The sequence below is a fragment of the Eurytemora carolleeae genome, unplaced genomic scaffold (genome assembly GCF_000591075.1).
Source record: "Eurytemora carolleeae unplaced genomic scaffold, Eaff_2.0 scaffold1221, whole genome shotgun sequence".
Classification (NCBI taxonomy): Eukaryota; Metazoa; Arthropoda; class Copepoda; order Calanoida; family Temoridae; genus Eurytemora; species Eurytemora carolleeae.
In genome coordinates, this window is record NW_019397211.1 from 35,317 (window position 1) to 50,736 (window position 15,420).

A 15,420-nucleotide genomic window follows, 5' to 3' on the forward strand; every position below is an offset into this window, starting at 1 on the left:
TTACAGAAGAAAATGGCAGATTCCGATACAGATCCAGAAGTTGCTCAAATGCAGTTACAGGAAAAAAGCATAAAAATTGAATTAGAAATACGAAAACAAATATCTATGGAACTGACGTTGTAAATACAAGTGACCCTCCATGCACCATGCCTGTCGCCTGATGGACAATTAATCAACAATGTTGAATTTATTGAAAAAAGTGTTAAAATTCTGAAAAAATATTAATTTTTTTTCTACGACAAATTCGCAAGTTACAATACCAAAATTTAAAAAAAAATTATTCTTATTTTGGTAAGGGGAATCGGTTTGAAACAGACATGCCATTTTAAAGGGAAGGTCAGTTGAAATTGCGTCTACCATCTCTTTAAATGAGAATTAAAAAATAGGAATCTTCAATTTTTGCCTCTTTTCCAGGCTGAGATAATGTGGTGTGTAGAACAGTTTGAATTGAGTTTACAATCTGGAAAACTATCTGAGAAGAAAGCTGCCGAAATAAAACAGTACATCAAAAAACTGAAAAATCCTCTAACTCCTCTTGTGAAAATCCGCCAAATAATGAGAACTAACTACGGTGATTATCGTGCTAAAATGGCTGTGGATGAAAAATCGTCGAAACTAGATTTGAGTAAAGTAAAGATTACAGAGGGTAATACAAAATCTGAAAAACCATCCTTTATAAAAAAGAGTGCCGCTATATCAGGATCGAAGGAAGAAAGGGCCAAAACGGAATTTAAATTTTCCTTTAACATTAAACAGTGATATTTTTATTCAGAACAAAATGGAGGAGCTGGAGAAAGAAATATCAGATTTAAAGCATCAGCTGGCAGAAAAAAACAGTCGAATAGAAGTTCTAGAAAATAGATTACTGGCATATGAGCGGGTTGAGTGTATTAAGGTTCAGGGGTGTATATTTTCCTAAAATGCAATTCCCCCCATTAGAAAATCCGTTATTGTCCCTAAAAGTTATATATTGATTCGCGGAGCCACATAATTTTTTTATGTGTTTTTCGCTGAATTCGGGAAAATAAATGATTTTTGGGTAAAAAGTATCAAAAAGAATGAATAAACTTTCCTTTTGATGTCCCATTTTTCACTCCCCCATTCATCAAAAATAATTCCCCCCGGGGGGGGGGGGGTAAAATGGTGAAAAATATACACCCTTGCTAAGGATTGTTCTGGAACCAACTTGCCGGAGATGGACAAGGAACCTGAGCTAAATAATAAGGATATTGCAAAGTTCTCCAGGCAAATCATCCTTCCCGAGTTCAGGGTCAAATCACAGAGAAAATTGAAGGTTAGAAAAAAAGACATTATTAAAGATACTGTAGAGTGTAGAGTAGTTTGTTCAATTCACAACGGTACCTACAAAAGCTTTGTCTAATCAAGAAGTTATGAGGTGTCCATAATATTCTTGTTGAATTTTTTTTAATAACTTGTTATCTTCAAAGTGACTTTTGGATGTTTGCTTTATAAAATCCGACAATATCTTCCACATTTTTGATCAAATAAAGGTTTTTTACCGTTGTGAATCAGATGTGCTTTTTATAAAAATACAAAGCCAGTTCCATAAAGGAAAAACAGTTCTTCTCAATTAACGTAAATTGTTCTTCTAGGGAAGTTCTGTTTTGATAGTTGGGTGCGGGGGACTAGGTAAGAATTATAACATTAAATACCCTTTTCTTGAGATTTTTACTTTTTTTGTATGCTACACATATGATATTTTCAATGTTAACAAGAACGTAACACAATAAGAACTAGAATTTTGTCATTAAGGTGTGAGAATGAATAAATATTGAGTAAGAGTGAGTGTAAACGCACAATAATTGCTCATTATTGATGGTTGTGAATTGTCTGGGGACCAGAATACCCCCATCAGTTTTTTTTAAATAAACAAATAAATTGCTCATGATACTAGGAGTTGATAGCAGGGGTGGGGATGGGCTGGATTGATCATGATATTATTGTAGGGTGTCCTGCTGGTGTATAGCTAGCTGGAGCAGGGGTTGGACAGATAGAATTGATCATGATATTATTGTAGGGTGTCCTGCTGGTGTATATCTAGCTGGAGCAGGGGTTGGACAGATAGAATTGATCATGATATTATTGTAGGGTGACCTGCTGGTGTATATCTAGCTGGAGCAGGGGTTGGACGGATAGGATTGATTAATATAATACTATTTCAGGGTGTCCTGCTGGTGTATATCTAGCTGGAGCAGGGGTTGGACGGATAGGATTGGTTGATCATGATACTGTCGAAATTTCAAACTTGCATAGGTGAGATATTATTGATAATTTTAAATAAAAAAATTTAACAAAAATATAGGAGAAGTTTTTGTTTTCTTTCGGAAGATTTTAAAAAGTGACTTTAAAATATACAATGTAGGAAAGAAAACCCAGAATTAAATTGATAAATTTTTTCAAACAAAGGGCTAAAGGGTATTTTTGTGAAACGAGTATGTAACCAAGAAAATTGAGGGTCAACTGGTGAAAGGTAGAAAGTCATTTCAAGTTGAGTGGACAGTCTCTTTAATGTTAATACATGTCCATTTCAAGTTGAGTTGACAGTCTCTTTAATGTTAATACATGTCCATTTCAAGTTGAGTGGACAGTCTCTTTAATGTTAATACATGTCCATTTCAAGTTGAGTGGACAGTCTCTTTAATGTTAATAAATAAATAAATAAAACAGTCACCCATCTGTCCGAAGAGAGTTTTGGGAAGAGCCCACATCACCGCACCATCCCCAAAGGGAGTAGCGGGGTGTCATTGATGGTTGACAGTCTCTTTAATGTTAATACATGTCCATAGAATTATATTGACTCCTGGACACATCTTGAAAGTAAAATGTATATTTTGTTCAGGCAGATTTTGCATACCGAGACTAGGGTAGGGGAGCTCAAGTGTGTCAGCGTTGCTAAATCTTTAGCAGCCTTAAACCCAGATACAGAGGTACAGATATCAGGATCTCAAGCGGATCATACTAGATCATGATCAAGGCAATGGGTAAAAATGAGACTTCGCGGAGCGGAGTGCAAAAAAATTTGTAGAGGTTTTTTTTCGCAGTATTGGAGAAAATAAATGATTTTAGGGAACATTTTTAGGCAAAAAGTATCAAAAAGAATTTTAAAAAATTGACTTTTTTATGTCCAATAATTTATTTTTCCTCTCCGAATCATCAAAAATCTATTTTCCCTTCTCTGAATTGTGCATTGCATTTTTTTAAATAGTATTCTCTTCTACTTAAGTGGACACTGTTTTTTTATCTAACGTTTTAGTCGGCTCGTTTGTGCTGGCCGGTTTTTGTAAATTTGGTAAATTTAATCTGCATTTTTATAAGCTGTAAAGAAAACTTTGGATCGAAAATTAAAGTACTTTTCGACTCTACCAGTGCTTAGAATCCGGATCCAAGGGGGAAAACGTTAACCAAAAACTGAAATAAAAATCTTTTGCTCTCAAAACCCAAATCTGAATTGTTGAAAAAAATTGATAAACAAAATTGCCCTTATCCCTGAAAGGTTCATCAAGTGTTAGCATAAAAATAACGAGAAAAAGAAGAAAAATCTTGAATCTTAAAGAAATGTTTATGATCTGGATCCGCAACCATTTTTTTCCAGTGTGGATCCAGGATCCGGAACTTAAATAAAGTTAAATGGTCTTAACCCTAGGTTCAAAGTTTCGAACACTCGACCTTTATTTCAAGCACAAAATACTGTTCACATACACACACTTGTTACACCACTAAAACAATCTGGACTTTGATATAATTAATAATTTTGTTCAGTATGTTCCAATTCACGCTGCTCTTACAAGTATCAACGCTCTGGAGATTATTAAACAGTTTGATATCGTTCTGGACTGCACAGACAATGTTCCCACTAGGTTGTTATATTTTTTTTTACTCCGTTTTGAGCTGATATGAATACACTTTCCAGTCAGTAAATTCTGCTTGTTTTCCTGTGCCATTAAAAACTGTTCATACTTCTAAGAGTTTTATTTGTCGAAAGACATTAAGAAATCTCATTGAAGCTTCAAGTTTGAATTCAAAGGACCTCACTAGTCTCCTGGAGTTTGTAATAACTCTTGTAATAATAGAGATAAAGGGTGCTAACTTTGCACCTATATTCTTTTAATCTATAAGGGGCATCTTTTTTTTGAATTATCTATAAAGGAGCTGAGTTTTTGCTACAACCTAAATTTTTCTAATACCCAAATTTTTCGCAACCTTATGGTGTAATTGTAAACCTTTGATATTACAAACTTTAATTATTTGTTTAAACAGATTTTTCTTTCTAATGGTGTAACTGTAAAGTGTAAACCTTTGATATTACAAACTTTAATTATTTGTTAAAACAGAATTTCTTTTTAGGTATTTGCTGAATGATGCTTGTGTGATGTTAAATAAATGCCTTGTATCTGGGAGCGCACTGCGCTGGGAGGGTCAGCTCACTGTGTACAATCTAACTGGTGGCCCCACCTATAGATGCATGTACCCTACTCCGCCGCCGGCGGAGGCGGTTACTAACTGCAGCGATGGCGGGGTTATCGGCGCTGTTCCTGGGCTCATTGGGGTTTTACAGGTGAAAATTAGTTGGGAAGCTTTTTTTATACATTTCGAATAAAACAATCTATCAAAAAAAAATACTTTTTCTTATTAGGTAAGGCGACTTTTCAAAATAAACTTTTTTTATCAATTACATCGAAAAATTTTTGAAAAATATTTGGAAATTAAAATCTTAAACCACAAGAAATTACGCATTCTTGTAAAGTTTTTTGTTACTAAATGGATTATCCAGTTCCTTTCTTTAATCTTATTTTCAGCATTTTATTTCTATTTTTTCAATTTCATTATGGAATATATTGTGCTTATTCTAGTCTAAATGTACCTGTCATTTTATCTCATTTGATCTCATTTGATCTCATACATCCCCCTCTCATGTTTTGCTAATTTTTAATATCACTTGATTTGTGTTTTTCTTTAGGTCCCGAAAGCAAAAACTATAATTTTGACATCTAGCCAATCATTCTTTGCATTTGCCCCAATATGCTAAAACTCCATTTATTTGTTATTTTTTCTATATTTGAGATTCACTTAGTTGTATAATTTATGTCTAAATTTGATCGTATGTTTGATTTATTTAGTTCGTATATTTTATACTTGTCATTTCAATTAATAAAGTTTTTGAGAAGATGATCCAGTGCCTTACCCCCACCATGAGAAAGAAATCCTTGTTTAGAATAAAAAGATTGTATTCCATCATTCAAAAATATGTTTTTTATGTCTTATCATTAATAAATGTAACTTTATTTGATTATCAACGCTCTTGTCTTTTTTTCTTGCTTGTCTTATGCCAAAGAATAATTGTCGGTCGACTATTATCAATCTTTAACAAAGTTAAATCTGGTTAGTGGTTATATCCGTCCATAATTGTTTTGTAGTTACACACATAGATTCAGCTCATAAATTTTTAAGACAGGATCGAATTTAAGTGTTGCAACGCCTCGCGGGCTTTGATTTTACCGCTCTTAAACACTTATGCGTTTCTGTAGCCCTTTACATGTACATTTTAACACTATTAAGGACTTGTTAGCTTTGGTTTTGAAGAAGAAATTGGCAAAACTTTCATAGGTTTTTGCTTGAGAGCTTGCAACCTTTAAATCACTTATTTTTAAGCAATGTTTAAAATTATTTTGTTTTTCTAGGCATTGGAAACCATCAAGATTTTAACTCAAGGAGTTTCTTCACTAAGTGGGAAACTTCTCCTGGTAGATGCTCTGGAGGGAACCTTTAGGACGGTCAAACTACGGAACAGGACGGAAAAGGGAGGAGATATCACTAAACTTGTAGATTACGAACTGTTCTGCGGATCTAAGGCAACAGATAAGGATTCCGGACTTAAACTGCTGGATGATGGGATGAGAATATCTGTGAAAGAGCTGAGCAGGATGAGAGAAGAGGGTTCAGATCATATCCTGGTTGATGTTAGATCAGATACAGAGTTTGAAATGGGAAATATCCCTGGCAGTATTAATATTCCGATACATGAGTTTCAAACAGAGGCATCACTAAGCCGACACTTTCCGAGTTTTGGTTCAAATAAGATAATTTGTATTTGCCGCCGAGGGAATGATAGTCAGATAGCTTGCGCTGCTCTTAATCAATACTGGAAATGGGAGGAGGGAGAGAAGGAGATTAAAGATGTAATTGGAGGGTTGCATGCCTGGGCCCGCTCCGTAGACTCTACCTTTCCCGTCTACTAAGAGTTGTTTTTAGTAATTTGATTCTAGTCGTTACAGATACAAGATACAGATTCAGATACAGAATACATGATACAGAATACTTGATACGGAATACATGATACGGAATATTTTAAACAGAATATTTGATACACAATACTTGATATAGAATACTTATACATAATAAATGATACAGAATACTTGATACATAATACATGATACTAATACATGATACAGAATACTTGATACATGATACATGATACATGGTCCTTATCTGCTCATGTGTAGCGGCACAGCGTAGGGATTTCGGGATTGCAGATTTTCACTCAAGCTATGTCGTTCATGGTAAGAAACCTCTATGGCAGATTCTCAGGGCTTATCTTGGGGGGGATGGGTCAGACCAAGTAGTCTTACTTGAAAGAGGAAGGAAAATGGCAGTGTTATTGGAGTCATGGCTGGTTAAAAGTCATGAAGGTCAACTGTAGGGCGCGAGCTTTCAAGGTGGGTTTTTTTTGTCAAACAATCTTATATCTTATGTTTAAACCATTATCTAATAATAATCTAATAAGCTTTGTATTAACTTCATACTGGGGTAGTACCGAGATGGACTACTCTGGGGGACTGTTAGTGTGCAGTTGGGCGGTGACTTTAGTCATTGGTCTGTACTTCGACAGTTGGCCACACTAGACAGTGTGTCACCAATTGGTACATTAATAGCCAATGTGGCTATTTTTGATGAGGTCTCAGCCCTGACTTCTACGGAATGATGGTTGATTGTTTGTTTGTTTGTTTGTTTGATACATGATGCATGATACATGATACATGATACATGATACATCATACATGATACTGTAAAGTCAGGACCAATCTAACTCTACTAGTATTGATATCCCCGATTCTTAAAAGAATAAAATATCAAGGAATATAATAAACTTTTCGAGGTTTTATTTCTACCTTGGATCCGGAGCTCTAGCTCGTATTGCTTTTAGGTTTTAAATCATCTTCATCACCTACAGAGTCTGAATCTTCAGAGCTATCATCAAGATTCTTCTTCTTTTTATTCAATTTATCAGAAGTATCTTCGTCTTTAGCAGAAGTTTCCTCAGTAGTTTTCTCATCTCCGGTAGCTAGCAGAGAACCAGACCTACTGTCAAAAAACAATAATTTTCCACAGAGAAGTAAAAATAAACATTTCTGACCTTGCTGCCAGTTATGTAGATGCATTAACTTTCACAAAAAATAAGGTTTGAGAGTTTTTTAAGCATTTATCCCACAAGGCTTTCTTTAAAATTAGAATTTGCATGTTTAAACTATCCACAGAAAAATGAACAAAATGAATTATTTTCCCGATTGAAAAATATGTTTAGATTATTGTTTACATTGGAAAATAAGTTACAACGACAACCTTCTTCTGCCCGACAGCGACAAGCTGAGCTTTCACGCAGAATTTACTAAAAAATTCAATATATTATTTATATATTTATATATCTTTCAAACTCAGATTTCTTGATATAACAGAATTCATAGTTTGAAATATCAACGGTTTACAATATCTGGTTGAAAAGATGTAGGGATTATAAAATCACAGCTTGTGGCTTTGTTTTTGGTAATTTAAATTAGCAAAACAATTGGATCCGGATGAAAATGAAAGGAATCCTAACAATGAGTGATGGTTTGATCTCCTTTGCGGGAAAAGGGTTTGAGTTTAACTCCCACATGGAGAAAATAACTCAAAATTTCCTTAGTTTTTATGTTCATGGTTTTGGAAAATAGTTTTAAAACGGTTTATTAAGAAACATAAGAAACAATTTAACTCGAAAATATTCGTTGAAGGCATTAAAATTTCATAAATTCCCCCCCCCCCTCCCCTCCTCCTTATTCCTGTATTTCCCCCTATCTATTGGTTGATAAAATGATCTCCTGCACCTGCACTTCATAGCTTTAAACCCTGGAGTTTCTAAACTTTCTGTTTTCCTTGGACTGTTCTCACCATGTTTGCGCTTCTTAGAAGTATTCTCGGCTTTTGTGGAAATCACAGGTTTCTGTGCCGGTTTCATCCCTTTCTCAGACCTGCTTTTAACATCCAGAACTGCATCATTTACTTGTTTAGAATTGTTTTGTTTTATCACTTCATCGTAATACTCCCAACAGGATTTAACGTTGGTAAACTTTACACCAGCTGTGTCCGGGTAAAAATACGTTTTTTACGTGTTTTATCATTCTGGACGGTTATAAACCCCTCCGGGAGCTGAAACTTGGCAAGGGTGCGGGGGAGGAGGAGGAGCAGGTTTAGAGGGTTCTCCTCTCTTTATTGCAGTAACTGCAGCAGGTTTTATTTCAACCTTGGATCTAGAGCTCGTCCATAATATCAAAAATAAATTATTTCATGGAGTTATACTTTATTTGCGGTATAACACTTTAAGGCAATAAAAGCACACCAAATGTAAAAAAAGATTATGCATCAAAAAGAAAAAAAAATTGGATAAAAAAATTAAAAATCTCTGGAAAGGAAAGGGGAGTGGAGTTTATAAAATACTGTTAAGTAATAATTTCTCTACCTTTCTTTTAGGTTTTAAATCATCTTCATTACCTACAGAGTCTGAATCTTCAGAGCTATCATCAAGATTCTTCTTCTTTTTATTCAATTTATCAGGTCTTCAGCAGAAGTTTCCTCAGTAGTTTTCTCATCTCCGAAAAATAAAAAATAATTTAAATTACTAATTTAACTGACAATGAAATTTGAAAATTGTCAAATTTTAAGAAAATGTATGCGATTTAAAGAATGCAAAATAATTACAGAATCTACTGGTATATGTAATAGTAAAAATGAACTGTTACATAATAACTATATCAAAAACTGACAAATATTGTTTAAATCTGATTAATACAAATAAACTCAGAATTAACAATTTAAAGAAAGGTTTAATTAACGGACATTTGGCTAAATTGACTCAAGAATCATTCCAGTCGCGGTGAGAGATCATCAGGTGTTCTAAGACTGAAAAGGTCCTCGGCTTTGTGGTGGTGCAGGTCAATCTAGACTTTATCCAGTTTCAAACTCTAGAGGGATCCTTGTTGTAGGTTTGAATCCAAACCCCCACATTGTCCAGAATCTGGTTCACCTCTTGTACACTTAACCTGAGGGCTTTAGCTGTGGTTTCATTGATGACTTTGCTGTCGTCATCATCGAGTTGCACCTCTGATTTCATGGCTCCAGTCGCCATTATGCACATCGTGGCCATGCAGACGTCGCTGCGAGCAATGCTGTTAGATACAAACCGACTATTACACAAACGAGTGTTCCCAATGAGGGCACCCATAGCATGGATGTAATCATGCATAATAGCATGCTCAGATACGGACAGGTCACTTTTAGTGAAGATTTTCATTGCCTTACAATAAGGAAATGAGCTTCCAACACTACCGATTTCTGTGGTAATTAGATGCATTTCAAGCACAGAATCGGCCACAACTGGATTCTGGATCCATCTGATTGGTCGTGTAGTATCACCAGGAAACAATTCTGCAATAAAGCAGAAGTCCCGAAACGCTCCCATGTCCTTCCACTGGGTCGCCACTGTACCAAAAGGTAGTGGCTGGTCGTCGATTTCTTTGAGGAACAAGTACCAGTCGTATGCGGCCAACAGATCATCCAGTTTGTGGCAAGCAATATTCGACATCCAGGCATAATGATTCCAGTTAGACCTCGTCTTCCTGGCTGTCTTCTTCAACTGGTCCTGGTGAGCTGGGTTCTCTCCTCTCTGAAATCTGATAGAAAACAGTAAGTTCATCAATGTGTCCTTGTACTTTTCAACTGTCGCTGCATTTCCCAAGACGTTCACAGTGGCCATAGCATAAAGGGATAACGGACTGATTCTGGTATTTTTTGGGATGGTGTAGTTGGGAGAGACGATTAAGTCGATTTCAACAACTTGAGTAAACAATCCGGTGCAAGAGTATAAGTATTTCCTCACATCATTTGTAGTGATGTTTACCCCCGAAATGATCCTCTGGTACACTGCAGCCAAATCTTCATCTTCAATTTCTCTAATTTTGATTTGATTATGATCATATGTCTTCCAGAGCTCCACTGTATCTTGCGCCTGCCTGCTCAACTGCTGTATTGACCCGTGAAAAGGTTTTCCATTTCTCCACAAGGTCAAGGCCTTCCCAGTACATGCGCTCCTATAGTGTGCCATCCCTCTATTTAGAGGTCACTTTTAGAAGTGAATCAAGCAGTATAAGCTTGGTCGTTTTCTCATCTCCGGTAGCTCCGGATCCAAGGTTGAAATAAAGCCTCAAAAAGTTTATTATATTCTCCGATTATTTGAGTAGAAGTAAGAAGAGTGACCCCCCCAGGGGAAGAATGGTTCCAGGGATGAACTGAATTATTTTGAAATTTCCCTCTAATTCCACTAAACTGTGGATATCTCCCACTAAACTCGTCTCCGCAAACTGAACATCGTTGCTCATTAGAATTATCTCATTCCTTGTTACATGATACATGATACATGATACATGATCTACGGTACATGATACAGAATACAGAATACATTATGCATGATACAGAATACTTATACAGAATACAGGATACATGATATATAATACATGATTTTTGATACATGATATATGATACTTGATACATGATACAGGCGATAGGATACAGGATATAGGATATAGGATACAGAATACAAGCTATAGGATCTAGAATACAGGATATAGGATATAGGATACATGATACAGAAAATAGGATACAGGATACATGATACATGATACAGGATATAGGATACATGATACAGGACATAGGATACAGGATATAGGATACAGAATACAGAATATAGGATACAGAATACAGAATATAGGATGCAGAATGCAGACTACAGTATTCAAAACAGTATTTTGGTATGAAGCAGTAATAACGTGTTAGTCACCTTGACACCATAAAATGTTTAACACTTACCTGATAATTTAAAACAACAAGCTCAGGAAACCAGTTGAGTTAATATTTCACAAGGATTTCTAAAGATATATTGTCATTGTGACCTTATTTAGTTATCAGCACTGTGATATTCTTTGCAGAAAATATGGCGGATCCTGATTTACCAATACAGAAGAAGATATTGCACTCAGGACGAGGAGATATACCTGAGTATACTGATGGGACGAAGGTAGGTTCAGATTCCATAACCGAGATTTTGTCCCACAACATCTGTAATTCTTTATAGTTTCAGGTGGAAGGGGGGAGGGGGGCTTAAAATCTTAGTTTTAGCAATCAAATGCTTGCTTTTAGTGTTTTTTTTTGTGTTTTGCCGAGTTTTTTCTTGATTAAATCATCGATTTTTATCGCGCGTTTTTTATTATTGTTAACAGTATAAATAATGTCGATTTATATCTTAAAATTTCTTGTAGACTCTTTTGAATAACCAGGTGGAAATTAGCAAAAAAAAACTACAAATCGTAAGACCTCACTTCATTATTGATTTAGTATAGTCACTTCAATTTTGGGGTGTGGGTGTAGGACGTCCCTAAAAGAATGATTTGATTTGATTTGAGTGTATATTTAGGGTTAGGTTAGGTTAGGTTAGAGCGCTGCGGCTGTATCCGGATTCGCAAATTATGCAGATTCACTAATCCATGGGGCAAAACTTTCAAATTTAACATTCTAAAAATAACTTTTTGGTTTCAAAACACAAATCTCAACTTTTAACTTATCTTTAACTTCCTAATCTGTGGATTGTTTATCAAGCTTTAGCATAAAAGAGGCGAAAATATGCTTTTGTTCTTTAAATTTGTAAATCTTTAAGAAATGTTCAGCAAAATGAAATAAATCTGGATTAAAGAAAGATTTATTAATGTATTTAGGTCAAGTTCCACTTTGTCACTAAGTTAATGAATGAAAACCAGCATATTCTAGATGATTCTAGAAAATGGGAGAAACCAATGGAACTAATTTTTGGGAAAAAATTCAAGGTAATTTACCAACTTTTAAAATTCAGTGATGGTGATGGACCAAACCTCTGTAGAGTAAAGAGTAGAGTAATTTACCAACTATAGTGATAACCAGAAAACTCTGTAACAAGAAAGCGACTTTTAGAATCAAGTTATAGCTTTAGACAGTCTATTAAGCGTGAAACTATTTGCTTTGTAACATCAAATACACTTAAGTTTTGCTATATTGTCGTCTTCTTATTCTATTATTTTCTGGTTATTGCTGTACATACCAAGGTACTTCTAGGTAACCCAGTAAAATCTATTCTGACTAAATATTTACAATTTAAATAAACAAGGCTTTTAGGAAGCTTAGCGACCCCTCTTTGTTTCTTATACCTGCGGAAATTTTTCTTTTGTACATTATTTCACATTCAAATTTTAGAATTCACAGATTTTTTCCTGTTCTCATTAATTACTAGATTTCTTAACAATCGAAATTTTTAAAGACAACTTTAAAAAACTTAAATTTGTTAATAGTTGGAGAGCTGGGAGATGTCAATCAAAACAATGAGAGTCGGAGAAGTGGCATCTTTCAAAACCAAGGAATAAATTCTAATTTGTAAAACTACTATTAAAACTTAAAAAGTGAAACAAAATCCCCCCACCCCGTTTAAATCATCCTACCCCCTTTAAAAGAGATAACTTGTCTCCCCAATATATAAGAAATGTTTGCACTAACAAGTTTTAAAATGAATTTAAAGCTAAAAATTAAATACAAAAATATTTTAATTTTCTCAAGTAAAAGCGACCCAGTTCCAAACTAGCAAGTAATAGTACATATTTGATTGATTGATTGATTGATTGGTTAACTGGTTGAGTTTGATAGTTTGATTGATTGATTAATCTGGAAATAGAATTGTCCCCGTATAGAAAGTATACACCCACTCCTATCCCCTGGTTGCTAAAACCCTACGGGATACATTCGGACCCAAGAAACCTGGACACCAACACAGTCATAAGGTCAAACACAATCATTAAAAATATTTTTATATTTTGAAGTTGTTCAAAATCCCAAATTTATTATTTAACAACTAGTAATTTATACCTGTATTTAATGCAGATAATCATTTTTGCAATATTCTTCTTTTTCTGTTCACCCTGAAATTTCTTTATTATGCTAAGTTAGTGTAGTATGAGTTTGAGAAAGGTTTCGTACAGTGCTTAGGATCCATTTATTTTTGATGCGGATCCGCACTGGAAAAATGGATCGGGATCCAAATCCGGATCCGGATCCAGGTCCTTTCTTTAAGATTTATTGATTTTTTTTAACAAAACAGAATTCAGAAATCAGGAAATTTGTTTAATCTCTTTTTTTTCTCACTAACTCAGATTTGGGTTTTGAGAGAACAAAAAGTGTTTTTTTTACAGTTTTTGGTTGATAATTTGCCCCCTGGATCCGGATCCAACGGATCCGGATCTGGATCCTGAGCACTGGTTTCGTAATAATTATTGTCATTCATGCCATGCAAGTTTTTATATTTCTAGTCCTCCCATGTATGTGGTATGGCGATGGCAGCTGGTGGGCTCGGATATGATGATTTAAATGAACTAATGAAGGTTAAAGTTTTGAAATAAATTAAACTATAATAAGATATAGTAATTATTAAGTAGAACGTAGTGAGGTGTGAAAATACTTTCATTTTGATCGAAAACAAACTAGAAAACAAACTAGAAACCAAACTAGAAAACAAACTAGAAAACAAACTAGAAAACAAACTAGAAACCAAACTAGAAACCAAACTAGAAACCAAACTAGAAACCAAACTAGAAAACAAACTAGAAACCAAACTAGAAAACATACTAGAAAACAAACTAGAAACCAAACTAGAAACCAAATTAGAAACCAAACTAGAAACCAAACTAGAAACCAAACTAGAAACCAAACTAGAAACCAAACTAGAAACCAAACTAGAAAACAAACCAGTAAAAGTAAAAATAACAGCTAACAGTTTTTCGCACGCATGATACCCATTACAATAACATATCTAGTTTTATTCAATTTTGAGGGAATTTATCACACTTAATATTTCCCGTTGTAGGGTGATTAAGTGTCTTTGTTGTTAAGTAACCTAAAAGAGTTTGTAGACGACCAAAATAAGAGTCTGCATGCAAAATTTCAGCCTTCAATCTCAATTTTTTGGACCAAACGCAGCCTGTACAAAATTTGGAGTCACAAAGTGTCAAAGTTCACCCCCCCCCCCCCACCTTAAACAATCTTTTTAAAAATGCAAAATTATTTTAGTCTCCGGAAGATTTAGAGTTTGTGATAGAATTGATTTCAGTGGAAGCAGAATATGAAAAGGTAGTAATCTGCTGAAAATTGTTTTATTTTTTATTTTAATAAACAAATTCAAATTTAAATAACGATAAAACTCAAAGTAGAGTGAATCACTGTCATCTTTGTTTTTTTATTCCTAATTATTTTTATCTGATCAATATTGTGGATCATATCGTAATATTTCTAGCTCAAAAAATTCCAATTCTCAAAATTTCCTCCATATCTGCAGTAGAAATGCGTTTATCACTTGTGTAGAAACCCCAAAATTGAAAATAATAAGTTTTCAAAAATAGAAACATGTGTATACAGGTCATACTTGATCAGACAAAGCTTTTTGGGTTATCATTGTGAATCAAATATTCCACTCTTGACATGGAAGTTCTCTGGAAATTTGACCCTTTTTTTAGAGTTTTAGAGTTTTTATAAAGACGAGAAAACGGATAAATAGATGGAAGGATGAATGAATGAATGAATGAATGAATGAATGAATGAATGAAAGGATGAATGAATGAATGAATGAAAGGATGAATGAATAAATGAAAGGATGAATTAAAGGAAGAATGAATGAATGATCTAATTAATAAATGAATTAATGAATTTGAATAGGAATCCTGGCAGATGGATGCAGATGAGAAATTAGACTCAGTTCCTGCTCTCAAGGAAGCTGGCAACAAATTGTTTAAGGTTAGAAAATAGATCACAGTCAACAAGTTATTTTAAAAATGTTCATCTGTTAATTTATTACCAGATTTAATCAATTTAAAAAGAAGTTGAACTATAAAGATTAAATTGAACCACTTCCCTTCAGCTTACCTTAGCGCGTACAATAGAACTAATTGGTTGAACCGGCAATACGCTATTTATTACATCTAATCCCAGGATTATTTATTTTTAAGTTATTACTACAAGAACTGTTGT

General features: G+C 34.4%; 3 protein-coding genes across 15 annotated transcripts; all 3 read left to right on the forward strand.

Moving 5' to 3' along the window:
• Positions 1-3: 3 nt before the first annotated feature.
• Positions 4-774, forward strand: LOC111712758 (UPF0488 protein CG14286). Its single transcript, XM_023487478.1, has 2 exons — positions 4-60; positions 415-774. Exons 1-2 carry the CDS (start codon positions 13-15, stop codon positions 757-759), a joined length of 393 nt encoding a protein of 130 aa, XP_023343246.1. The 5' UTR covers positions 4-12; the 3' UTR covers positions 760-774.
• On the forward strand, positions 767-11,316 carry LOC111712755 (adenylyltransferase and sulfurtransferase MOCS3-like). 13 transcript variants are annotated; one of them, XM_023487468.1, is made up of 9 exons: positions 767-901; positions 1,169-1,294; positions 1,614-1,650; positions 2,184-2,274; positions 2,861-2,948; positions 3,781-3,878; positions 4,366-4,576; positions 5,700-6,300; positions 11,127-11,316. In XM_023487468.1, exons 1-8 carry the CDS (start codon positions 779-781, stop codon positions 6,255-6,257), a joined length of 1,332 nt encoding a protein of 443 aa, XP_023343236.1. In that variant the 5' UTR covers positions 767-778; the 3' UTR covers positions 6,258-6,300; positions 11,127-11,316. The 13 variants fall into 13 exon arrangements, with proteins under 13 accessions (XP_023343236.1, XP_023343233.1, XP_023343235.1 ...); XM_023487465.1 differs by having other exon boundaries at positions 5,700-6,283; positions 11,096-11,316; XM_023487467.1 differs by having other exon boundaries at positions 5,700-6,283; positions 11,103-11,316.
• On the forward strand, positions 11,309-15,214 carry LOC111712757 (aryl-hydrocarbon-interacting protein-like 1). The gene is made up of 7 exons (XM_023487477.1): positions 11,309-11,401; positions 12,096-12,203; positions 12,702-12,767; positions 13,095-13,184; positions 13,710-13,781; positions 14,467-14,526; positions 15,109-15,214. Exons 1-7 carry the CDS (start codon positions 11,318-11,320, stop codon positions 15,196-15,198), a joined length of 570 nt encoding a protein of 189 aa, XP_023343245.1. The 5' UTR covers positions 11,309-11,317; the 3' UTR covers positions 15,199-15,214.
• Positions 15,215-15,420: the final 206 nt, after the last annotated feature.

Bases quoted from the DNA above. Each gene is read 5' to 3' on its own strand.
- LOC111712758 (XM_023487478.1), top strand. From the start codon at position 13: ATGGCAGATTCCGATACAGATCCAGAAGTTGCTCAAATGCAGTTACAG. The intron at 61-414 runs GAAAAAAGCATA...CCTCTTTTCCAG, and splicing joins TTGCTCAAATGCAGTTACAG to GCTGAGATAATGTGGTGTGT.
- LOC111712755 (XM_023487468.1), top strand. From the start codon at position 779: ATGGAGGAGCTGGAGAAAGAAATATCAGATTTAAAGCATCAGCTGGCA. The intron at 902-1,168 runs GGGTGTATATTT...ACCCTTGCTAAG, and splicing joins TTGAGTGTATTAAGGTTCAG to GATTGTTCTGGAACCAACTT. The intron at 1,651-2,183 runs GTAAGAATTATA...ATACTATTTCAG, and splicing joins AGTTGGGTGCGGGGGACTAG to GGTGTCCTGCTGGTGTATAT.
- LOC111712757 (XM_023487477.1), top strand. From the start codon at position 11,318: ATGGCGGATCCTGATTTACCAATACAGAAGAAGATATTGCACTCAGGA. The intron at 11,402-12,095 runs GTAGGTTCAGAT...TAATGTATTTAG, and splicing joins AGTATACTGATGGGACGAAG to GTCAAGTTCCACTTTGTCAC. The intron at 13,185-13,709 runs GTCAAACACAAT...TTATATTTCTAG, and splicing joins GACACCAACACAGTCATAAG to TCCTCCCATGTATGTGGTAT.